The sequence below is a fragment of the Salvelinus sp. IW2-2015 genome, linkage group LG35, assembly GCF_002910315.2.
Source record: "Salvelinus sp. IW2-2015 linkage group LG35, ASM291031v2, whole genome shotgun sequence".
Lineage (NCBI taxonomy): Eukaryota > Metazoa > Chordata > Actinopteri > Salmoniformes > Salmonidae > Salvelinus > Salvelinus sp. IW2-2015.
In genome coordinates, this window is record NC_036874.1 from 21,153,947 (window position 1) to 21,181,046 (window position 27,100).

At 44.0% G+C, this 27,100-nt stretch overlaps 1 protein-coding gene across 1 annotated transcript; it reads right to left on the bottom strand.

Annotated features, from left to right (window-relative positions):
• LOC111958564 (furin-like) lies at window positions 1–20,506 on the bottom strand. Its single transcript, XM_023979823.1, has 5 exons — window positions 20,397–20,506; window positions 17,107–17,217; window positions 16,744–16,837; window positions 16,022–16,207; window positions 1–453 (listed from the first exon to the last, which is right to left on the bottom strand). Exons 2-5 carry the CDS (start codon window positions 17,184–17,186, stop codon window positions 10–12), a joined length of 804 nt encoding a protein of 267 aa, XP_023835591.1. The 5' UTR covers window positions 17,187–17,217; window positions 20,397–20,506; the 3' UTR covers window positions 1–9.
• Window positions 20,507–27,100: the final 6,594 nt, after the last annotated feature.

The following is a 27,100-nucleotide window of genomic DNA, read 5'->3' on the forward strand; positions in this document are numbered from 1 at the left end:
TTCCCCTGGTCACCACCTGCCGCCGCTGCCAAGAGAAATGACTGCAGTTATCACAGAGGGGAGGAGGGGAGAGGAGGGGAGAGGTTGAAGAGACGAATAAGAGGGATAGAGACATACTGTCGAACTGACTTCACTACAGTTAGTGTACAGCAGTGGGGAAATGGGAGTGGACTCACAGTTGGTACGAGGAGAGGGAGACTTTCCTGATGGGTGATATAGAGAGTAGACAGACGGACGGAAGAAAGAACGAACAGAAAAATGGAGAGACGGACGGACAGACAGACAGTGACGCACACACATACACAAACACACACACAGATGCCTCGTACCGTGCAGGCTCCTGTGTGGGTTGTAGGTGCCGTAGAGGARAAGAGTGACACTGAGGAGGGCTCCCGCTGCCTCCTCTGAGCTAACCCTCACACAGCGGCCCACTGTCCCCTTGTTGTCTGTCACCTGGGGGCCCGGGACACAGCACTGTTACACACACACACACCCTGACTGTATACAGTCAAACTAATATCAACACTTTACACACAGAAACACTTAGTTAMTACAGAATTTATACTRAACAAAAATATAACATGCAACAATTTCAAAGATTTTACTGAGTTACAGTTCATTGAAGGAAATCAGCTAATTGTAATAAATAAATTAGCCTCTAATCTATGGATTGTACAGGACTGGGCACGGGCGCAGCCATGGRTGGGCCTGGGAGGACATAGGCCCATCCACTGGGGAGCCAGGCCTAGCCAATTCTAATGAGTTTTTCATCACAAATGGGCTTTATTACAGACAGAAATACTCCTAAAAACTTCACATTTTAGAGTGGCCTTTTATTGTCAAGGTGCACCTGTTTAATGATTATGCTGTTTAATCAGCTTCTTGATATGCCACACCTGTTAGGTGGATGGATTATCTTGGCAAAGGAGAAAAACTCACTTACATGGATGTAAACAAATTTGTGCACAACATTTAAGAGAAATAAGCTTTTTGTGCATCTGGAAAAATGTGTGGCTATTTATTTCGGCTCATGAATCATGGGACCAACACTTTACATGTTGTGTTTATATTTTAGTTTACTTTAGTTTAAGGCAGAAGTTTATATACATCTTAGCCAAATACATTTCAACTCAGTTTTTCACAATTCCTGACATTTAATCCTAGTAAAAATTCCCTGTCTTAGGTCAGTTAGGATCACCACTTCATTTTAAGAACGTGAAATGTCAGAATAAAAGTAGAGAGAATTATTTATTTCAGCTTTTATTTAATTTGTCACATTCCCAGTGGGTCAGAAGTTTACATACACTCAATTAGTATTTGGTAGCATTGCCTTCAAATTGTTTAACTTGGGCCAAACGTTTCGGGTAGCCTTCCACAAGCTTCCCACAATAAGTTGGATGAATTTTGGTCCATTCCTCCTGACAGAGCTAGTGTAACTGAGTCACGTTTGTAGGCCTCATTGCTCGCACATGCTTTTTCAGTTCTGCCCACAAATTTTCTATAGGATTAAGGTCAGGGCTTTGTGATGGCCACTCCAATACCTTGGCTTTCTTGTCCTTAAGCCATTTTGCCACAACTTTGGAAGTGTGCTTGGGGTCAATGTTCATTTGGAAGACCCATTTGCGACCAAGCTTTAATTTCCTGACTGATGTCTTGAGCTGTTGCTTCAATATAACCACCTAATTTTCCTCCCTCATGATGCCATCTATTTTGTGAAGTGCACCAGTCCCTCCTGCAGCAAAGCACCCCCACAACATGATGCTGCCACCCCTGTGCTTCACGGTTGGGATGGTGTAGAGCAGAGCAGAGGACATTTCTCCAAAAAGTACGATCTATGTCCCCATGTGCAGTTGCAAACTGTAGTCTGTTTTTTTATGGCGGTTATGGAGCAGTGGCTTCTTCCCTGCTGAGCGGCCTTTCAGGTTATGTCGATATAGGACTCGTTTTACTGTGGATATAGATACTTTCGTACCCATCTTCACAAGGTCCTTTGCTGTTGTTCTGGGATTGATTTGCACTTTTCACACCAAAGTTACGTTCATCTCAAGTAGACAGAACGCATCTCCTTCCTGAGCGGTATGACAGCTGCGTGGTCCCATGGTGTTTATACTTGCGTACTATTGTTTGTACAGATGAGCGTGGTACCTTCAGGCGTTTGGAAATTGCTCCCAAGGATGAACCAGACTTGAGGAGGTCTACAATTTATTTAATTTTTTTCAGAGGTCTTGGCTGATTTCTTTWGATTTTCCCATGATGTCAAGCAAAGAGGCACTGCGTTTGAAGGTAGACCTTGAAATACATCCACAGGTACACCTCCAATTGATTCAAATTATGTCAATTAGCCTATCAGAAGCTTCTAAAGCCATGCCATCATTTTCTGGAATTTTTCCAGCTGTTTAAAAGGCAAAGTCAACTTAGTGTATGTAAACTTCTGACCCACTGGAATTGTGATGCAGTGAGTTATATGTGAAATAATCTGTCTGTAATCAATTGTTGGTAAAATGACTTGTGTCATGCACAAAGTAGATGTCCTAACCGACTTGACAAAACTATAGTTTGTTAACAAGAAATTTGTGAAGTGGTTGAAAAACGAGTTTTAATGACTCCAACTTTAGTGTATATAAACTTCTGACTTCAACTGTATATACAGAATTTCTTTACACTATTTCGTTTGATGTCTTTACAGATTTTCTATAATCTAATCTTAATAGACCTTGTTATCTACACCGTAACACTCTGTCAATGTGTGTATAGAATGCACGTGTAATGTCAGGTACTAGGCTCTAGGGCAACAATAAGTCAAACACTCACAAACAGTCCAACACAGTATAGCCCAGTCCATTTGTGTGGCATTGACCACACTGGCCGTGTGTTTGAATGTTGACAGTGTGTGTGTGCTCGTTGAGTGAGTATGTGAGGGGAACAGAGACCTTTCCCAGCAGCCCCCAGCTGAGCGCAGCATTGATTTGTTGTTGGTAAACAAACAGTGTGATGCCACAGGTGGGTCGATAGCCGGCCGTCCATGGCTGAGAGGAGAGAGAGGAGACCATGCTCTAATGTAGAGCCGGATCGCTTTCWGACACCAACAGTTTCACAGGTGAAATGGAAACCCGAATTCCAATCAGTTCAATTACATTTCAATTTGAATGACATTAAATTCTATTCAATTCACTTTAATTTCCTTGACAGGGCACTTCATGTGTGACTTTATGCGAAAACATACTATAACATCACAACCATACATTGTGCGTATATGGAACTATGATTGATGATTTATAGGTGATGATCAGTATGTCTGATTGGTTTGATTGTCTGTCTGTGTCTAACAAGAGATTCTTTGTTGGATTTGCTTTAAATATCAATTGTCTTAATCCCCTGTTGTCCGTACAAATGTAACGGGACTATTATTTCTACTTAATATATATATATTTTTTAATGTGAAATTGCACSTTGAGTTGTATAWGTAAGAGATAAAAAAGGAAAGGGAGAGGCAATAGAAGTGACTAGTACTTTGAGACAATACAGAGTGAGAAACAGATGGGCTACATTATAAGAAACAAAGGCACCTAGGCCACTTAGGGCCAGATTTCCGCCTTTCTTACACATGTCTTTCCTACACACCTCTCAGTAGTTGGTATTCAGACTTACTTCTGAAGGTGCGTAATGCGATTTGCAGGCGTGGTTCCCTTCTGCACTGAATAAATTAAATTCAACCGCTGAAAACCCTCCCACTTGCTGGATTTTCTCATGTTGCTAAGCTATTTTCACGTCTCTTCAGAGATGTTTCATTGGGTTCAAGTCCGGGCTCTGGCTGGGCCACTCAAGGACATTCTGAGACTTATCCCGAAGCCACTCTTGCGTTGTCTTGGCTGTGTGCTTGGGTCGTTGTCTGTTGGAAGGTGAACCTTCGCCCCAGTCTGAGGTCCTGAGCGCTCTGGAGCAGGTTTTCATCAAGGATCTCTCTGTACTTTGTCTGTCATCTTTCCCTCAATCCTGACTAGTATCCAGTCCCTACCGCTGAAAAACATCCTCACAGCATGATGCTGCCACCACCATGCTTCACCGTAGGGATGGTGCAAGTTTTCCTCCAGACGTGACGCTCAGCATTCAGGCCAAAGAGTTAAATCTTGGTTTCATCAGACCCGAGAATCTTGATTCTCATAGTCTGAGAGTTCTTTAGTTGCCTTTTGGCAAACTCAAGCTGGCTGTCTTGTGCCTTTTACCGAGGAGTGGCTTCCGTCTGGCCACTCTATCATAAAGGCCTGATTGGTGTGACGCTGCAGAGATGGCTGTGCCTCTGGAAGGTTCTCCCATCTCTACAGAGGAACTCTGGAGCTCTGGAGCTCTGTAAGCAATGATATCGGGTTCTTGGTCATCTTCCTGACCAAGGCCTTCTTCCCCGATTGCTCAGTTTGGCCTGGCAGTCAGCTCTAGGAAGAGTTTTGGTGGTTCCAAACTTCTTCCATTTAAGAATGATTGAGGCCACTGTGTTCTTGGGACCTTCAATGCTGCAGAAATGTTTTGGTACCCTTCCCCACATCTGTGCCTCAACACAATCCTGTCTCGGAGCTCTACGGTCAATTCCTTCGCTCTACGGTCAATTTCATGGCTTTTTCCCTCATGGTCAGCTGTGGGACCTTATATAGACAGGTGTGTGCCTTTCCAATTCATGTCCCAATCAATTTAATTTACCACAGGGGGACTCCAATCAAGTTGTAGAAACATCTCAAGGATGATCAGTGGAAACAGGATGCACCTGAGCTCAATTTCGTGTCTCATAGCAAAGGGTCTGATTACTTATGTAAATAAGGTATTTCTGATTATTATTTTTAATAAATGTGCAAAAATATCTAAAAACCTGTTTTTGCTTTGTCATTACGGGGTATTGTTTGTAGATTGATGAGGAAAACATTACATTTGATCAATTTTAGAATAAGGCTGTAAAGTAACAAAATGTGGAAAAAGTGAAGGGGTCTGAATGCACTGTATCTTAATAAGCAACCCCTTTAAATACGATGTACCTTTTAGTTGGAGTTTTGTCGACAGACTCAAGCGAATATATCGAGAGAACGGGTTCAGAATATTAGGAACCAACGAAAGAAAGCCATCTAAATATATGCATATTTGKTGAGGAAAGTATTTATGAATCCTAAAAAACAGGTTTGACGAGCCTTAACGCACGAAAGAACGAAACGGTGGTTTGATTCATTCTGAATATTGCCACATTCAGTTCTTTAACCCAAGGTAATGTTGGAAGATTAGTGTACATAGAATTAAAATAGGGAGAATAGTGTGCAATAGTAGGCTATACCCTCGTCTATTGCCTGCATCAACCATGGAACTGTGTAATAGCACAGCCAAGTATTGTGCCATGCGTCGGGTTCCAACKGTTGTGGCTTGGTCTGCGCTTCACTCCAAAACTATTACATGTCTTTTTTTATATTATCAATTGCTACTAATGATCCTCAGCAACAACCACATGTCCGTGACGGCTTGTGAAGAGGAAGCAAACGCAGGTAAACTAAACAATGTAATTAAATGGAATGATAATGTAGRCTACACCAGCTAAAAGGGAACTRCTCGTTAATTGGCAGTTTAATATGCGTTCTCATTAGGCAYACTGAAGGTCGATACTGATAGTGGCTAATACTGTGTTTAACATGGTAACTGCACGATGGCACAGCTTTTCAGAATCTTTACCGCGGGAAAGTTGATATGTTGATGTGCTTCAGTTGATGATTTCACATTTGTCTCGAGCAATTATGAGRTAAAACATATTTAAAACAAGTGTAATATGTACATACAATTTCCTTATCCAAATTGATTACTCATTTACCTAGTTCTTATCCATAGGCTCTTTCAAATTGTTCGTTACAGTGCATGGAGAATGGTGATATTTCTATCGGGAAAAAATAAAAGTACAATGCACTTTTCTACTGTGGATCCGGTAGGATTGCTATAAGGACGTATTGTTTCACGGGGTTTCTTGCGCGTAAGGTTGGCTGAATTAATATCGTATAAAAAAGTCAGAATCCGACTATCTGTTCGACACAACACTTCATTATGTCTCATCTCACCTCGCAAAAATGCAAGGTGAATAGCAACTCTATCTGCATCTTAAGTTCAGGTCAGAATGCGATAGAGGAAAAGTGCATAAAGGGTATAATTCATTTTGGTGTGGCTATCAGGTCGGAGTGGGGAGAGAATTACAGATATAGGAGGTCAGGTACATAGCTGTGTGTGAGATTAAGCATAAAGATGTAAAGTGATGATAGCAGACCAAGATGTGGTTGATTGCTGGAGATCAGAGGAAAGACAAGGGTAGGGAAGACTAATGAGAAGGGAAGAAGAACACGTGCTAGACGCAAAGATACACGGGTTAGAGAACGTCTTTGAGTGATGAAAAGAGAGGAAGCGTAAGACAGAGAGAAAGAGGGATTATATTAACGTAGCATGATAGTCGAAGCTTAATACACTTAGGTTGGAGTCATTAAAACCGTTTCACCACTCCATGAATTTCTTGTAAAAGCTCAATGCTTGGCAAGTCGGATAGGACATCTACTTGTGCAATGACACAAGTCTGTTTACTCAAAATTGGTTAACAGACAGATTCTTCCCACTTATGAATTTCATTGTTCACTAAATAAAGTGGTGATGCGCTGGACTCACTAAAAGGACATTTTTACTAGGATTAAATTCAGAGATTATAGGAATAATGTAATTAGGAATTATGTAGTTCATATTAAGCTTGATGGTGTTAATATGTTTTACCATATTGCTCGGACAACGTGTAAATCAGTCATATTGCATCCAACTGAAAAAATCAACATATCAACTCCGCGGTAAGTTTCTAAGAACGCTGTGGCCTTCATTGAGTATGTTAAACACAGTTGAAGTGAGTTTACATATCAATAGCCAAATCATTTAAACTCAGATTTTTTCACAACTCTGAATTATCATAGTAAAATCCACTGTTAGGTATTAGGATCAACCACTTCGATTTTAAGAATGTGAAATGTCCGATAATGTAAGAGAAATTAATTTATTAGTTTTTAATTGTCTTTACAAATTTCCCAGTGGTTAAGAAGTTTAGCATAACGTACTCAATTAGTAATATATGAAGCATTGCCTTTAACTTGTTTAATCCACTTAGAATCAGTGTTAGATGAACGAGGTAGGCATGGCTTAAAGAAGAAGTTTTAAGCCTTGAGAAAATATGGTAAACATGATGTGTGTGATTAGGGCATGTGTAAAAGAGGCCAAAGCAAAATATTGAAGTCTTTGCGACAGGGTATGGTCTAGTATGTTGCGGTTTGAGTATTCAGAATGCACACGCTGCTGGGTTTTAACAATTAAAAGTTTTCCATGTTGATAAAATGGTTAAAAAAGGACATCCAGCCAACGTGGGCGCATTGGATAACATGGGCAAAGCATCAAAGTTGAAAGCTTTGTGACCTGCCCCGACATTTAGGATGGGAGGTGACTCAGATGATGCATGTGATGTATTCGGAAGCCTTTCTTTTACATTAATAAAAACTCAATTTATATTTAAGCAGCTCCAATCCTCCTCAGTCCCCTTATACTTCTTAATGGCTGCAGAGCAGTAATTGAGTAGCTGGATGCAAAGGATCCCAGATGTCAGAGTAAAGCTGCCTGCTTCCTAGTCGTTGCTAATATATGCATATTATTATTAGTATTGGATATGAAAACTGGAGAGTTTCTAAAACTTGTTTGAATGATGTCTGTGAGTATAACAGGAACTCATATGGCAGCAAAAACCTGAGCAAAAATCCAACCATGAAACGTGGGGAAATCTGAAGGTTTGTAAGGTTTTCATACTCATCGCCTATACAGAATACACACTGGGTATTGGGTTCAGTATGCATTCTCTAGGCTTCCCACTAGATGTAACAGTCTTTAGAACTTCTTCTGATGCTTCTATTCGTGAAGTGGTGGAACGAAGGGACAAGGATAAGTAAGGTTCTGCCATGGCTGACATAGCTCTGACGCATCTGCCTGTTTCAACATGAGCGGAGCTCTGTCATAGCACTTCTGAAGAAATGGATTTCCGTTGGAACTTTTATTTGAAGGATTTATGTTTAAAATCCTAAGAGTGATTCAATACATCATATTGAGCATGTTTTACTGACTGGTTCGGAAACTTATTGACTTTCGTCTGCTTTTTAGTGTAACCGCCGCTTCGTGACTTTGGATTTTGTTTATCAAACATGACACAAAACAAAAAGAAAAAAGTAAAAGACTATTTTATGGGGCGCGGGGAAGAAACAAATAATAAGAAAAATGAAAAAGGATCACATCGAATCAAACTACATTTGGGAAAGATGGGAGTCCTGGGAGTGACACTTCTGACGAAGATCAGAAAAGGTAAGTGAAAATTTATAATGATAATATGACTTTTGTTTGACTCCACAATTTGGAGGTAACTGTTGTGGGCTCCGTATTTGAGTGGCTGAATGGCTGTTCTAGTTTTTTGAATATGTGCTTTTGCCGTACGCTTTTTTGAAATCGACACAGCGGATTGCATTGACAAGCTATATTTTAATTCTATGTAAACATGTAGTCTTCAATCAAAGATTTTACGAATGAGTATTTCTGTTTTGGTGTTGGCTCTCGTGAAATTTTCCGGAATTTTTTGGAGGCATTCTGAAATGCGCGTCAATGTAAACTGAGATTTTGGATAATTAAATATGCACATTTCGAACAAACATACATGTTGGCTTTGCTACAATGACTGTCCATGAGTGTCATCGATGAAAGATCATACAAGGTTAAGTGAATAATTATTATCTCATTTCTGCTATTGTGACTCTGTCTTTCGCGTGCGGAAAATGGCTGTTTGTGTGTTTTGTGATTTGCGCTGTGACCAAATAGGTGACCTAAGAAATGCAATTGTCGGTGCTTCGCTGTGTGTTGGTTATTATCGCTTGTTAAGCGCTTTTTTGAAATCGGACACTCCGGCTACGCCGCCCGAATATAACAGAAGGCTATCTTAAATGCTGTGCTGAACATACTTGTTTGCTTGGGTAATTTTACATTATGAGTTTACTGTTGTTTGAATTTGGCGCCGCTGCCACTTTCCACTGGTGTTGTCATAAAAAAATACGAATTCCGCTTAACGGATTGCAGCCCTAAGAAGTTTTAAGTTTTGTCATATCATCATATGTATATCAGCCCGCTTTAACTTATTTACTGCACAATGCTAAGTGTTTTACATTTCATTTTCAAACAACCAGGCGCTTCAAGTAGAACAACCCAACAATGAATTAAACAGTTCAAATGTCATAACTTAGGGTTCCATCCAAAGCAAAAACCTGCAAATAGAGATGAAATTATATGAATGCCGCTAAGTGTACAGAAGAGGGTTGCTCACTGAATAATTGAATATTCCAACTACTCAGGATGATAATGTGTGGAGATATGGTAGTCTGTGACAGACAGCTATGAGCTTAAAAAGTAGATTTTGCACTATGTCCTGGGACTATCGTTAAGAAGATAGTGGGGTTCCTCTACAAGAGAATCATAATATCTATAGCAAGAACACTTTTTCATCCGCTTTTGATGGATAAACACAGTGGACCAACGACGTGGCCCGCTACCAAAGGACTGTGGGTCTTCCTTCTCCTTGCGTCCAATGTAAGACATGCTAGCCGTTTATAACAACTTCTCAAGGCCCTGCCCACCAGACTAGGCATCTGAGCCGCCCGTCCTTCAGAGCATGCCAAGACCGCTAGCGGTTGGTGTGCTTTACGGACATAACATTTCGTCGGATGCTTACATAAACTTACCCAGCCCCAATAGCCTAATCATTGAACTTCAGTTTACAATTCTGACATTTATATCCTAGTAAAAATTCCCTGGTCTTAGGTCAAGTTTACGGATCACAAACTATTATTGATGAATGCTGAAATGCTCAGAATAATGTAGAGAACTGATTATTTAGCGTTATATATTCTCTCATATTCCCATCGCTCGGCGTCAGACGTAGTACAATACCAAATTTGGTAATTGCTAGTCATTAAGCTTTACTATTGATATAACTTGGTCAAACGTAGCGTCCATCAAGCTTCCACAATAAGTTTGGGGGTGAATTTTGGCCCTTTCTCCTTGACAGAGCTGGTTTCTAACTGAGTCAGGTTTGCCCTAGACCTTCTTGCTCGACAACAGCTTTTTCAGTTCTGCCCACCATAGATATCTATAGTTGAGGCTCAGGGCTTTGTGATGGCGCACTCCAATACCAGACATTTGTTGTCCTTAAAGCCATTTTCCACACTTTGGAAGTGTGCTTGGGTCACTTGTCTATTTGCGAAGACCACTGCGACAAGTTAAACTTCTGACTGATGCTTTGAGATGTTGCTTCAATATATCACTAAATTTCCCCCCTACATGTTGCCAACTATGTTGTGAAGCTGCACAGTCCCGACCTTTCTGTTTTTTTTTTGCAGTTCAGCCCAAACACCCCATAAATCGATGCCTGCACACCCTGTGCCTTATGGTTTGTGGGGATGCCGTGTTATCTTCGGCTTGCAAGACATCCACTTTTTCCTCCAATAGACATAACCACGTCGTTATGAGCCAAACAGTTCTATTTTGTTTCAGTCATACCAGAGTAATATTCTCCAAAATATACGATCTTTGTCCCATTGATCAATGAGTTGCCCAAATGTAGTCTTGGCCCTTTTTATGACGGGTTTTGGAGCAGTGGCTTCTTCCTTGCTGAGGCCTTTCAGGTATGTTGCATATAGACTCTTTTACTGTGGCAATAGTATACTTTTTGTACCTGTTCCTCCGCCCATTCTTTCACTTAAGGTCCTTTCGCTGTGCTTCTGGCGATTGATTGCCACTTTTGCACCAAAGCTACGTTTCAGTCTCTAGAAAGAACACGTCTCCTTCACTGAGCGTATGACGGTGCGTGGGTCCCAGTGGCTGTGTTTATTATACTTGCGTACTATGTTTGTAAAGATGAACGTGGCTGCCTTCAAGGCTTTGGAAATTGCTCCGCAAGGATGACAGACTGACGTGAAGCCGTCTACATAGTATTTTTCAGAGGTTTGGCTTAGATTTCTTTTGATTTTCCATGTCAAGCCAAGAGGCACTGAGTTTAAGGTAGGCGTTCTAAAATTAATCCACAGGTAATCTCCAATTGACTAATGATGTAAATAGCCATCAGAAGCTCTAAAGCCCATGATATCATTTCTGCTGGAATTTCCAAGCTGTTTAAAGGCCAGTCAACTTATATGTAAACTTCTGACCCACTGGAATTCTGACTATAATGAATTAACTGTGAAATATCTGATTGTAAACAATATGTTGCGCGAAAAGATTACTTGGTTTTCAATGCAACAAAGTAGATGTCCTAACACTTGAGCCAAACTACTATTATTTGCCTTAAAAAAGAAATTTGTGGAGTAGTTGAAAAACAAGTTTATATGACACAACCTAAGTGTAGTGTTACTTCCTCGACTTCCAATGCCCATACAAGAGAAAGTGTGTGATTGGTATAAGAGATAGAGGGAGAGAGAGAGAGGGAGGAGTGGGGGAGGAGAGAGAGAAGAGAGTGCTGTGGGGATGCCAGCAGAGTTTGCTGGGCCTTACATATGTTAAAGGCAACGGGGCCCAGCAGTGCTGTGAACTGGAGGTTCTGGCTGACCGAATTCCTCTGCCTCCTCTACTGCATCAATCATCCCGAAAAGGGCCCACGGGGCCGTCAGCCAAGCTGGCCCACGGCAGCACCCCAGCAACCAGCACAACCCACCACACACACAAACACAACACACACACACACCACACACACACACACACACACACACACACACACACACACACACACACACACACACACACACACACACACACACAACACACACACATAGACATGCCCAAATGCATATACACGCAAGTGCGAGCACATATACACAAACTCAGTGGTACCTATGCCACAGGGTGCCCTCGGCCCCAACCATCTGCGATGCAGTTCAAACACACACAGTGGGCGATATTCCCCCCCCCCCCAAAAAGAAAAAGAAATACCCACAAAGGGCGCGTTGGAACGCTTGATCTCAAACTCATTATAACATGGATGCATGCAAATGCATGCACCTTAAGAAATCCACCTTGGGCAGGTGAGTGTTTATGTGCTTGTGAAAATGAATGTGTATTTAATGTATTTTGCAGTACATGTATCTACTTTCTAACTGTTTGTATGCCATGTGTGTTTACGTGGGAGTTCTCTGGGTTTTTTGGGGGCATAGAAGGAGGGAATTCAGATGTGCCCATACTATGCATTAGTATATACATTGCCTTCGGAAAGTATTCAGACCCCTTGACTTTTTCCACATTTTGATACGTTACAGCCTTATATACAAAGGATAAAATTGATTGTTTTTCCTCTCAATCTACACCAATAACCCATAATGACAAAGCAAAAAACGTTTTTTTGATATTTTTGCACAATTAAAACAAAAAACAGAAATCATGATTATTTAGCATTCTGACCCTTTGCTATGAGACTCGAAATTGAGCTCAGGTGCATCCTGTTTCCATTCATCATCCTTGAGATGTTTCTACAACTTGATTGGAGTCCACCTGTGGTAAATTAAAATGATTGGACATGATTTGGAAAGGCACACACCTGTCATATAAGGTCCCACAGTTGACCGAGCATGTCAGAGAAAACCAAGCCATGAGGTCAAAGGAATTGTCCGTAGAGCTCTGAACAGGATTTGTCAAGGCACAAATCTGGGGAAGGGTACCAAAAAATGTCTGCAGCATTGAAGGTCCCTAAGAACACAGTGACCTCAATCATTCTTAAATGCAAGAAGTTTGAACCACCAAGACTCTTCCTACAGCTGCCCGAATCGGCCAAACTGAGCAATCGGGGAGAAAGGCCTTGGCCAGGGAGGTGACCAAGAACCCAATTATCACTCTGACAGAGCTCTAAGTTCCTCTGTGGAGATGGGAGAACCTTCCAGAAGGACAACCATTCTGCAGCACTCCACCAATCAGGACTTTATGGTAGGAGTGGCCAGACGGAAGCCACTCCTCAGTAAAAGACATATGACAGCTGCTTGGAGTTGCCAAAGGCACTAAAGACTCTCAGACCATGAGAAACACATTTCTGGTCTGATGAAACAAGATTGAACTCTTTGGCCTGAATACAAGAGTCACATCTGGAGTAACCTGGCACCATCCCTACGGTGAAACATGGTGGTGGCAGCATTATGCTGTGGGGATGTTTTTCAGGTGCAGGGACTGGGAGATGAAACTGGTCAAGCGCTCAGGACTCAGACTGGGCGGGGTTCACCTTCCAACAGGACAACGACTCTAAGCACACAGCCAAGACAATGCAGGAGTGACGGACAAGTCTCTGAATGTCTTTGAGTGGCCCAGCCAGACGGACTTGAACCCAATAAACATCTCTGGAGAGACTGAAAATAGCTGTGCAGCAACGCTCCCCATCCAACTCGACAGAGCTTGAGAGATCTGCAGAGAAGAATGAGAGAAACCCCCCAAATACAGGTGTGCCAAGCTTGTAGCGTCATACCAACAAGACTCGCTGTAATCGCTGCCAAAGGTGCTTCAACAAAGTACTGAGTAAAGTGTCTGAAAACTAATGTAATGTTATTTCAGTTTGACATTTTCATAAATGAGCAAAAATGTCTAAAAACCTGTTTTGGCTTTGTCATTACGGGTATTGTGTGTAGATTGATGAGGAAATCCGTTTTAGAATAAGGCTGTAACGTAACAAAATGTGGGAAAAGTCCAGGGGTCTGCATACTTTCCGAAGCACTCTACATCATCCATCAGTCATGCCAGCCACACTGCTGTAGGCTAAACACACTATTTCTCCAGCAGTTAGTTCTCTATCCAGCTCTATCCAGTCTACTGGGAATAGGGATCTTGCCTCTAAACTCTCTAAAGCCGAGCCATAGTGCAATGATGCCATGCTACCTTGGCATCCGTGTGGGCACCAGGGGCTGTGGTGTAGTGGGCAGAGAGGGGGCAGTTGTGAGCCAGAGGAGGTTGAGCAGTGGTGTGCGTGGTGTGTGTGTGTGTGTGTGTGTGTGTGTGTGTGTGTGTGTGTGTGTGTGTGTGTGTGTGTGTGCGTGGTCTGTGTGTGTGTGGTGTGTTGTGTGTGTGTGTGGTGTGTGTGTGTGTGTGTGGTGGTGTGTGTGTGTGTGTGTGTGTGTGTGTGTGTGTGTGTGTGTGTGTGTGGTGTGTTGTGTGTGGTGTGGTGTGTGTGCGTCGGTCTGTGTGTGTATATATGTGCTCGATATCAATGTGTTTGTGTGTTGTGTGTGTGTGTGGTGTGTACACAGGAGTCTCTGTGCCTGTTCCATGCATGGGACTAGTCTTTATTGTCATAGAAACCAAAATAAACAAAGCAATTGGGTCAAAATTGTCATAAAAACTAGTATAACTTTTCATTTCTAATGTGATGATGTGACTCAGTTTCACAACATTGAAGGCAGAAGAGCAACAGTGTTCTACTGAGCAGGGATATATTCAATAACACTAATGTTCCCACTCTAGTGTAAACAAACCAGCCAGCTTCCTCTGCTTCCTCTGGGCTATTACAGAGGCGGGTTAGAGACTGGGCGGGTTGAGAGAGAGAGAAAGGAGGAAGAGAGAGCGAGAGAGAGAGAGAGAGCAGAAAACGAGAGCTACAGTGTAGAGTATATAGAGAGTGGAGACAGAAAAAGAGAAAGCTCAAAGAGAGAGTGAGGAGAGAGAGCGTGAGCTCAGAGAGGAAGGGAGAGAGAGAGAGTCTACCTTGTCTTACAGAGTTTACTGCCCTGCGGTGGTATCCTTCAGCATGCTGGAAGGTCACGGCACAGAGCCTTCCTTTTTCTCTTTCAATTCCATCTGGCTCTTTCACCACCTTTGACAATTGTCATCATGACAAATCAATAAAGACTATCTCCAGTCCTGCCAGAAACACCCCTCCAGCCTCCTCCACCCCCTCCACTGTCCTTGAGTAAAACACTGATACAGGAGATAGCTGTGTTAAGTCCTCTCCAAGTCTGTGTGGTAAGGCATCCCTCTCTCTGTGGCCAAGTGTGTAGTGCAAGGTGTGCATTGCGTTCCTATTTGTGTTCATGTTTACTGTAAATGTGTGTGTGTTTGTGTGCTGAGTTAAGGTAAGTTGTTGCGTATTGTGTGTGTGTGTGTGTATGCATACAAACAGTATGTGTTGTCTGTCGGCTGATTTACAGTAAGCTGCTGTACGTTAAGGGTTGTGTTGTGTGCTGTGTGTGCTGATTAGCAGTGTGTTAAGCTGTGTTAAGCTGTGCCGAGCATCGACAGCTCCCAGTGTTAATGCGTGTTGAGCACACTCTAGCCTGTGTGTCACTCTGCTGTGTTCTCTGTGTCTCCACAGCGTTGGGCCTGAGTAATTGGTCACAAAGGGGACAGTAAATCTGCAGGAGGACGTGAGTGTGTGCGTGTCTGTCTGTGTAGTGTGTGTAGGGAGGGAGGAGGTCCCCTTCCTCTCGCCAGCTTTTTAAAAATCTATAAACCTCCAACTGTTTACAAGGCCTGATTCCCATTTGACCTACACATGCACACACAAACATGAACGCACGCACGCACGCACGCACGCACGCACGCAAACACACACTAAATGACCTCACCCACTTTGTCTCATCGTTGTCTGCATCGCATGACAGTCAGTCTGAAGTCTAATTGGTCATTCAGTGGAATGGACCAGGGATTCTTAATTTCCTTTCCATTTAGTCCCTTCCTCAATATCAAACATCACTCAGTGAATCCATCAACGTATCACAGAGAGGAAAATAGAAAAGGCTATTGTCGGATGAGACTGGGATGAACTGAGTCTAGTCTCRAAAGTGTTCATTTAACTAGATTAAAAGGATTTCTATGAGCTCTGTGGAAGTGATGCATGTAACCCTTTCCAAGTTAAATGTCCACTAGTGAATTTGCTGTGTGAGGTGAATTTAAAGTTATTTTGGGGGTGTAAACATGGTAAAGCACTGCGGCTGACCTTGAGTGTCCAGACGCCGTGAGGGTGTTCCCCCCAGGACTGTACACTCATCAGGGTCCAGTTCCTCAGGCCGGCGGCCGAGTCATCGTTGCTCCGCGTGGCCAGGAGCAGAGACACTGTGCCCGCCGGGGACACTAGGGCTATGGAGAGGTCACCACGACACACACTGCTGAGACTCACCTTCACCTGGGGTGTGTGTGTGAGTATGAGAGAGAGGGAGACAAAGACAGAGAGTATGTGACAGAAAGAGAGAGAGACAATTGTGTGCATGTGTGTTTGTGTGAATGTTTGAGAGAGAAGGATACAGACAGAGAGAGAGGTGGGGGAGTATTAGTATTAGTATTAGTATTAGTATTAGATGAATGACTTAAATAAACAGATGCGGTGTACACGCACCCGCCCCCGTTCATCTCACACAGCACATCTGGTGTGACAATGTCACATCTGAGAGTGAGATGCTGCCGAGCTTTAAAAGACTGACAGCCTGCTCCTGTTTACAGCACATTCCCATGGCAACACATCCATCAATCACACTTGCAGCGATGCCCTGGCCAACGCTTTCTGCCAGGAGAAAGCAGCCAGAAACAAACCCTTTTCAATTGACATAGTGACAGACACGCATGCACGCACGCACGCACATACACACACACACACTTCACTATTTCACACACAGTTAGAGGAAGTGGTGTCTTGGTGATAACATTTGACCCTGTCTCTCTGACCTGTACATGCTCCAGCGTGTTGACCTCAGCGTCTGTCCCCAAGCAGTCTGCTGATTGGATGTTCACACTGACCTCTCCTCCAGAGGGCAGGATCCTTCAGAGAAACAATCACCATCACAACCATCCACACAGCTGTCAATCAACTGTCAACAACACACAAACCTGCTGCCAGATACATCACCCGGCTGTTTTTCATAATTTAGTTTTCTTTATTATTTCTTTCTTTTTAATTTGTGTTATCCCAAAGTACAGAAAAGATCATAAAGTATAGAYATCTTGTTGTCCCATATATCAGTTCTTAGCCTTCCTGCACCCTCTGCACCGATATGTTTTTAAATGGATGCTATAGCWTTGTGACAGCACCTGATGGGGTCAAGAGTGACTTCCTGTGTGCACTTCCTGTGAGGGGCGACAGCCTGGAACTGTAAGGCCTGCTGCACCATCAGCCCTGCATCCAGAACTCCAAACCCATACCTGAGACCAGGGCAAACCCATTGTTAGACAAGGACCATCTGTATCATCTGGTATATCACTTATATATTGCTTCTGTGTGTCCATGTGTACAGTCACCAGTCAGTCTTTGTCTGAGTAGATTTGATTCTAATGTGCTTTAATTGATGCAGCGCTATGTGGTGTATGTGGTGTGTGAGGTGTGTGTGAATGTGCATGTTAAGGTGACTGTGAAAGCTTTTAAGAAGGTGTGTGTGTCCTAAGTGCACAAGGAAATGCGTGTGGGTGCACCTGCTCTAATGGTTCCATACGAGGAGGCAACAAGTCATTTCCAGGAGGATGATGTTGTCCTCTGACACAATCACTTCCTATTYWGTCCGGGGAGAGAGAGGGCTGCTGTTGGCGCTCCTGTAATTGTGCTCGACGATTGATTCTGAACGATGTGCCGTTCATGGGCTGTAATCAAGCCCCATTATTCACTCTTTACCACCACGATCAGGCCGTCACTACACAATGGCTTTCCCATAAACAGCTCTGCCTTATTCCCACCCACCTCTTTCTCTCTGCCTCTCTCTCTCTCCTCCATTCCTCTTTACCTCTGTCCTCCACCCATCTATCACTCTCTCCTACACCCCTCTATCCTTCTCTCCCAGACTGCCTTCACACCAAACCCTCTCCCTCTGTCTCTCCTCCATCCATCTTTCCCCCTCTCGCTTCTCCATTCCTCTTTCCCYCTATCCTCCAACTCTCCATCCCTCTCTCCCAGAGACGATGGCTGTAATAATCACGGTTGTTAGCCCGAATGCTGCCGTAACGCTCCCACAACATTCCCAGTGGTAACCTCAGAGGGTGACAAAGAGCTCATAGTGTAATTACCATCGCTCCATCATTAATCTGCAATAAGTGAAAGTCATTAGTCTGGATGACGGGCCTCTCTCTACCGCTCTCTCTCTCTCTCTCTCTCTCCGTGTTTCTCTCTTCTCTCTCTCTCAGTGAAGTCAGGGAGAAGGAGCTGATTTATAAGTCAATCCGCTCTCTCTCTCACCCTCTCTCTCCACCACCGTTTCCGTCAGTGCAAGAGACAACAGAGAATGAGGACTGGCAAGAGGGTCGGGAGGACTTACTGACTTTTAACATGCGTAGATGGTGGGCAAGGCGCTGTACACCCTCGGTTTCAACGTTAGACACATCAGGAGCTTAGTGGAAGTGAAGGGGCATCAGTGGCAGGGGGAAGTAGGGTCTGAGAGCATGGCGGGGCACAGCTGGAGGGTGCTCTATAAGCTCCCAGTGCCAWAAATGTCGGGGGACCTCTCTCTCTCTGTGAGGAGGTCTCATTAGTGAGACAAAAAGTCAAAGKCTCTGAAAGTCACCTTCAATTGATCATTTACATTTTCCGAGATATTTATCCTTGTATAAAGGGATGGGCGCTCTGTCAGTTCATTGAGTGATTGGCCCAGTGACGGACGGTCATTTTGCTGCCCAATCTCCCCCGTCTCGCACTCTCTCAATTCAATAAATGCTTTATTGGCATGAATGGATGGTTGCCACTGTTGCCAAAGCAATAGATATTAAGTATTTCATAAATTAACAATCTTTCTCTCTCTCTTTATACCCCCCCCACATCTCTCTCTGCTCTGTCTATCTATCTGAGGGGTGGACCAGAGTTCCCCTTCTGTGTCCCCAAACAGCAACAACAGGATTTAATGGACAAAATCTAATCCCACACTATCACCACCGCTGAGTCACCAGCCACGACTCATCATTAGCCATGTAGAGATGCTACTGTCATAACATGTACGCTAAGAATCGGGAAGCAAGTACAGGGAGTGAATTGAATAAATAACGGAACATAGAACAAAACAAGAAACACGAGCAGCGTACAGACATGAAACAGAGTCAGTAAYGCAAGGGGGAAAGAACCAAAGGGAGTGACAGATATAGGGGAAGTAATCGGGAAGGGGATGGAGTCCAGGTGAGTCTCATGAAGCGCAGGTGCGCGTAACGATGGTGGCAGGTGTGAGTAATAACGAATAAACTGGCGATGTCGAGCGCCGGAGAGGGGGAGCGGGAAGAGACGTGACAACTGTAGTCGTCTGGGACAAGATCATTTGGGTTCACTTGAATACCGTGGGCAATATTTATAAGATAGTACTTTTAAACAGTTMAACTTAAACTATCAGGTTTCATCTTTGACGTATGACAAGTCAAATTCAGGATAAAAAAAACAACATTGATAGCAAAGACCCATTGTGCTATTGTAGGCATGTCTTCCATCCACCGTGTCCTAACACCACAGTGCGTGACTGTGTGGGCCGTGCTTTTGCTCATAAAACGGAAAGTGTTAGCGACCGGGGCTTGTCACCTCTCTCCTGTTTAGTGATTAAATATACCATCCTCCCCATTGCCCTGAACCGGGCGCTGTGCAGCTATTAAATCCCAAGCTTCAATAGATCGATCAGGGTTGGCCCCAACTCGACAACCATAAAACTGAGCAGACATATATCTGATAGAAAAAGCAGTAGGAAACAGGTTTACCCACTATAGAACATGATGAAAATGACAGATTTTATGTCCTGCCACGTCAATAAATTGCTACAGCTGAACCTATTTCCAGTGAAACTCCCCACTCAGCCATCAGATGAGATCCCTCGACTAACACKGGGGGATACAATACACTACATCGGAAGAATCGCCTGACTATAACATAAAACCTGAGTAAAATGTGTTTTTCTTACCCTACATTTTCCCTTATACCAAACTGTATGTACATATATTTTCACCTTTCTTGAAACAAATGATTAACCAGCAACAACAGCAAAAACCATTGTTCCTATTGTAGAACCGTTTGCATTTATTTCACAAGTCTTTAACGAAAGGGTATGAATGCAAAACAAAAATCCCAAGAGCTAACAATTAAACTAAACTTACAAAGTACAAAATGTATTTCAAAATCAACAGATATACCATATGCAGGCGAACAAGATATCCCTAGCCTCCAATAACAAAACAGGCATGTGACCCTGTGATTCTAATTGCGCTGTGTTCTAATCAACCATCTGGTTCCCCAGTCTGCGCCAAGCTGACGAATGAGTGACAGGCCATCTTCTGTCCACCCGGCACGGGGCATGTAAAACCCTGACCCCCTCCAGAACCCCTCCAGACCAATCTGCAGCCTCAGATTCTCTGCATCTCCTTTCACTCACCAGTGGAAACGTCTGCCCTCTCACAACTCTCCTGTTCTTTTTATCTATTAGGACTCAGGCTCCTCCCCTCGCAGTCTCTCCATGGCCCCTCTTTGTAGCTGTCGAGGAACCCTTTCTTTTTTTTGTTCCCCAGACAGTTCTACCCAGGACAGAACCATTCTCTGTTGACATTCACACCATCTGGTTGTGGCGGGGGGCGGGGGAGGTGCTTCCACATGCAGGATGTGAACTCGTCACGCACTTTGAGGTCCCGACCCTCCCTTTCTTCCTGCAGTCCGTGTCTAAGAAACATCGATACGGAAGCCTAATATAACTCCATCTATCATAACATGTAAAAACACAGAACTAATGACTGGTCAGGGATACAGTCCTCTTGGTCTCCCCTCCCTCTCTCTGCAGCGGTACATACCACTAAATATACCACCTCAATAGAAGTGTCTCTAAAGAATCACTCAAGCTGGACTAAGCAGCTGCCTTTGAGTTAGGCCATTTCCCCAGGAGCGCGGGAGAGTGGGGCATTGGCAGGACCTCAGAAAAAAGGACACCCATCTGTTCTCCCAGTGAAAAGGTTGGTGACACCTTCTGTGGTACCAACAACCCCTAATTAAGTGGCCAGGAATGTGCCAGCGGCAGACTATGTGATTGGGCGGGTTCGCCTTGCTTATCGCCGCGGTGACACGGCGAGCCCCCACTCCTTGCCCCCACTCCTTGCCCCCACTCCTCACCCCCCTCTCGCCCCCTCTCCTCCACACATCTGTCTATGTATGGCGGGTAACAATGACAAAACACCGGCAGTATTATAGGCTTGATCCGACTGCCGCACAGATTCTTTCAGATGTGGTTTACAAGCCGTTAGCCTCGATTATTATTATTTTTATCCGTATGTATCATGATTAACAGCAGTATGTTTTTAACGCAGGATTGGAGGTCCTGACAAATCCCATGCTGATCAAACATCTCCCTGAGCTGTACTACTACACACACACACATACATAGATTTGATTAACATTGGACTTAAAATGAAATAACAAATGGACTTACTAAATTCCACCGATTTTCATCTCACTTACAGCCAAATACCTCTCTCCAGAAATGTTCCTAATTAGGCTTATTAAGTAATTAAGACAAGAGGTCTTAATTAAATTGGTGCCACTGGGACCTACACAGCRCAAGGCCTTGCCATAAAACACTTTCCTCCTTTGTTGGTTTAAATGTTAATTGTAAGACACACAATGCTATTTATCGGAATGAAATATTGATGRTTTTCACAGACTTTGTTCACATAGGTTGATAGCAGGATTTGAGACAAGAAAAGCTTTAAAAACACTAATCAAGCCAGCATTTGACACTCCTTTTAGGTTTCCTTAAAATGGCTTTTCGGAGATTTATTAGACAAGTGTCCGTCTGACAGTAAATTGCAGAGGCAACAATGAGTAGTGCTTAAAACYCTCCTCCTGAAATGTCAAGTAAATTACCTTGCAAAGAGTTAAAAGTTTAATGAAATATCTGTCAGGAGAAAATGAGGGGTTTGGCACAGGCCTTGGTAYGGTCTCTTCGGAGAGAGGGAGAGAGAAAGAAAAAGAGAGAGAGAGAGCGAGAGAGAGAGAGAAAGAGAGGGCAGCAAAATGACCGTCCATCACTGGGCCTATCACTCAAAGAAGCGAGCGTGTAAACATCCCTTTATACAAGGAGACTTCTCCAGGAACATTTTAAGGATCAATAGCAGGTGACCTCATTCTTAGYGTCCAACATATTTTGATTTGTCACCTGAGTGCTATTCAAACACAAATTCTAAGTGGGTTTGAAGACGAAATTCTGGGGGACGCTTTTGTTGGATGCACACCAAGCCCCGGTCCCTCTGAAGGACGGTGCSCTTGTGAGTGAGCATAGTGCTAAAAGCTTGGCAGAAGATTCCATTCAAAGTCCCAAGTGTTTTTTTGTTGTTTTTTTGCTGAGCAAAGTAACTAGTCCTTGGTACCATAGATTAGAACCCATCTGCCATCTATAGTGTAGTACATGAGCATCAAACATAGTTGAATCTCTCCTCTTTAGTTTATTAAAGCATCTGATACCCACAGTCATTGGTCTGATATGGAGTTGTGTGTTGTTKTTKTTTTTTTACCATGGGGCATTTGGGGTTCATTAGTCCATATAGAGATTCATATACTCTTGTTAGCAACTCTCTCCATCAGGCACTTTTGGGGAATTGAAACACTCGGGACAAAGTTATTGGGTGAATTTTTCTCCCTTGGTTATTACTGGTGCAACTCTAGGGCAGCCATATATCCTCAGATTCTGTGTCGACTAATTGTGTGGTATCGCAAATGAACTCTGGATTGGGGGGGGGAAAAACAGGCAACCTTATATGGAAATGTCTTGTATTTTTCTCTCCCCCTAGCGAAACATCAAAATTGCTACTTAGCATGAATTATACATGAGTGGGGGTGGAGGGCACGGGGACCGTCTCGCCCGCGGCGCTGTGGGAGTGGGGTAGGGGTGCAGACGGCCGTCCGCACGCCTGCTGCACACCCACGCCGAGAGAGAGCTCCCCCCCCCCCCCCCCTCCCCCCACAGGAAGTACAGCGCTCCACTTCCCCTGTCCCTCTGGGCACAGCTGTGTGTCACACACAAATCAAAATCAAAATCAAATCAAAGTTTATTGGTCGTGTACACAGTTCAGCAGATGTTATAGCGGGTGCAGCAGAATGCTTATGTTGCTAGCGTTTAACAATGCAGTAAAATGTCAAACAATTTCACATTTTAAATAACATTTCAAAATCAAGAAATGTAGGAATGCATCCAATCAACAACCCAAATAGCACTGTAACAGTAATCCAAGTGCATTCAACTGTATATGTACTGTATATACTTTACACCGGAGGAATTTACACAAGATATACTAAGAACGATATGTACAGCAGTAGATATATTAGAGTGAGCTATGTCTATAGTGAGCTATAGTATATACATAAATATGCAATGTGTAGAAACAGTGTAACTAAAATGCTATGTACAGTAGCAGATACACACAGTATGTACAGAAGTAGTTATATTCGATGAGCACAAGCATTTCGCTACACTCGCATTAACATCTGCTAACCATGTGTATGTGACTAATACAATTTGATTTGATTTGATTTGATTTGAGTAAACATTATTAAAGTGACCAGTGTTCAATGGCTCTATGTACATAGGGCAGCAGACTCTAAGGTGCAGGGTCGTGGACCGGGTGGTAGCCGGCTAGTGACGGGGACCGTCTCGCCCGCGGCGCTGTGGGAGTGGGGTAGGGGTGCAGACGGCCGTCCGGTGCAGGGCAGGGTAATGGGTGGGGCCGGCTAGTGATGGCTGTTAAATAATTTTGGTCCCAGCTTTGATGCACCTGTACTGTCTCCATCTGCTAGATGGTAGCAAGGTGAGCAGGCCGTAGATCGGGTGGCTGAGATCCTTGATTATCTTCTTGGCCTTCCTGTGACACCGGGTGCTGTAAATGACCTGGAGGGCAGGCAGTGTGCCCCCGATGATGCGTTGGRCTGACCGCAACCCCCCTCTGGAGAGGTTGCGGTCGGTGCAATTGCCGTACCAGGCGGTGATACAGCCCGGCAGAATGCTCTCGATGGTGCATCTGTAGATGTTTGTGAGGGTCTTAGGGGCCACGCTAAATTTCTTCAGCCTCGTGAGGTTGAAGAGGCGCTGTTGCACCTTCTTCACCACACACACTGATTCAGAGGGGTTGGGCTAAATGCTGAAGACACATTTCGGTTGAATGCATTCAGTGACTAGGTATCCCCGTTCCCTTTCACTCTCCCTTTCCCTACTCAGCCCACTTTATCTACTGAACCATCAATCGAACACACATTCTCTCACACATTCCATGTATACTGAATATGATCAAACATATATTTACACACATACAACCTGATCACACACTCACACAATCCATCACATCTACACAGCTACTGCTACACACCGACACAAAACAGACATATTCTTTTCTCTCTATATCCAACGACATATACTTTGGGTACACAAGCAAGAACATATATTTCTTAAGTCAGAAGCCACATTTACATTCAGTCACATCCAATGTGAAGAAAGAAGACTAGCTGATGAAGTTGACTGTATTAAGGATAGAAATTGGATCGTCTCTGTGTTTATCCAACACCGTCTAATTCAACATAAACACCCAATCAGGTAATCAGGTCAGGGTTCAACGTCACATCACACGCTGGCCCCCATTCTCATCCTCCTGCTGCTCATTAAGCCTCCTAATCAACAGGAAAGCCAGTATATCACCACACACACACACACACACACACACACACACACACACACACACACACACACCACACACCCACACACACACACACACACACACACACACACACACACACACACACACACACACACACACGACACACACGCACACACACACACAGCGGCACACACACAGGACTTCTCCTTCCTGTCTCCCTCACTAATTATGTAACAATTACACAAATAGATTTTTTCATTCATAGGAAATTCTATTATTTTGGATTCACTCGTATATTATTACATGAAACGATCGTTCTATCAACAGTGGGATTGTTGCTCTGTGAATAAACCATATCTTAAATTACCTTGCCTCTCTGTAGTAAAACACATACAGTTCAGAGGCTCAGAGTAATTGGCTTGGAGAAGATGAACAAAAAGAGAGAAGAAAAAGGTCTCCATAATTAATACATCTATCAGGCTGGCCGTGAGAGTCAGCAGGGCACAGCCGCCTCTGCCCTGAGACCATGGATTCTCCATATTCATCTGGATTTTATAGACCACACTGAGTTGTGGCGGTATCTATAAATCRTAGAGACTGTAGAGAGTGTAGCGGTGTGTGTGACCTTGTCTGTGTGGTGTCCTATAGGTGGGCTGCTTGCCTGTGTGTGTGTATGTGTGTATGTTTGTGTGTGTGTGTGTGAGTGACGCGGTGACCAGTGGCCCTGATAATCTTTATGATAAATCATCCCAGTGCAGCCTGCCTCTACAGCCATGATGACTGACAGCTCTAAATACCTGGGAGGGTAGCAGGGTGGTTTAAAGGCCTCCAGCATTCACGGCTTCGGCTCGGCACCCCAGTTTCCCTGTGTAAAAGAGCAGCAACATCCAAAGCCCGCAGTCTCAAATTGTCATTCTAGCTCAGTCTCAAGGCACCATTCTGGCTCGATCTCATGTCACCGTTCTGGCAGAGGTTCAAGTCTCACATTGGCTCCCATTCAGGCTTCGTGCTGGCTGGGTTTCAAGGCCCACACTGGGCTGTGCTTCAGCCTCCATTGGGGTTCTATGTGGCTCTGTTTCCGGCAGGGCCCCTTCAGTTTCAGCACCCTGGGTTGCTGGCCTCCTGCCCGCGCAKATCAGTGGGAGATCTCAGCAGAGCCCTTTGTTTGGGGTGGCATTTTCCCACTCGGCCTGTAATCTAAACACCTAAAGCATCTCACGCTCGACAAATCGGCCCAACAGACGATGGAGCGGCACAAGACAAATGGCTGGAGGCAGTTCAAACCTCCGGGACGGATGGCATCTGACCGGGCCTGACCTCCCAAAGGTTAAAGGCACGTTCACTTACAAAGCAATCAATTATCGGGGCTGCGTGGCCCCTTTTTAACAAACGCTTCCCTCGCTCGCAACGACAGCCACACTTTTAAAACAGCAAGGCTTATTAATGAGTATCGCTACCGTGGAGACACCCCCTCCCCCCCCAATCTTCAGTACAGTGTGTGTTACAGTTTCACAATTACAACACAACTCTTAAACAAGCTACTTTTTTGCCTTCCCTCTCCTGTGTATCTCTATCTGCCTTTCTCTTGTTCTACACTCTCTGTTTTCCTCCCTGGGCTCTCTCTCTCCATCGGATTCTTTCTCTTTCTCTGTTTCTCTCTCTCCTCCGTATTTCTGTCTGTGTCTGTATTTTTTTTTCTTTCCCTCTGTTTTCATCATGGGCTCTCTCTCCGTGTCTCTCCTATCTTTCTCTTTCCCTCTCTGTTCTCTCTCCCTGATCTTCCYCTCTCTCTCTGTCTGTAGTCTCTCCTGGTTTGTGTTGCAGGTTTGTCCTGCTAGCTGAGCTCGGCGGGCCCCTCAGCTGTTCGGCTGTGTTAGTAATTACCATTTCATTAAGAATGACAGTTTCGGGGGTTGAAGCACCATTTCATCGGGGTCTCGCGGGAAAGGYGCTCGCCAAAATTTGTGCGCGAACGGCAATTATATCTCTATGTCTGCAACTCASTATTTTGTACTTGGTTGCTTGACGACAGCGGTGAAATTCGAAGCAAAAATGTGTCTCGGATGGATAGGCATACAGCGGAGGCCATTCCTGGTTAGCGCAATAGATCAGAGGTATTAGACTAGAGATGGAAGAGCTAACTGAAGAATGAGGGTGCTTCATAYAGCAGTAGGTATGTATAATCTCTCGTCACACAGCTAGAACTGCATAATGCTTGAACGCAATAGCGCAGTAAGGGGATGCTTGTCTTTGTATGTGTGTGTTTTTAGCATGTGTGTGTCAGTGTGTGTGTGTGTGTGTGTTTTGTGCGTGTTTGTTTGTGTACCCACGTACACGTGTGTGTGTGCCACTCGCTGAGAACCAGGGAGGAAAGAGCTGGTGTGAGTTATAGTGACAGGATCCGGAGCTTGTCTGCCGGAAACCGGTTCAGCTCTTCTACTTGCATGTCTAC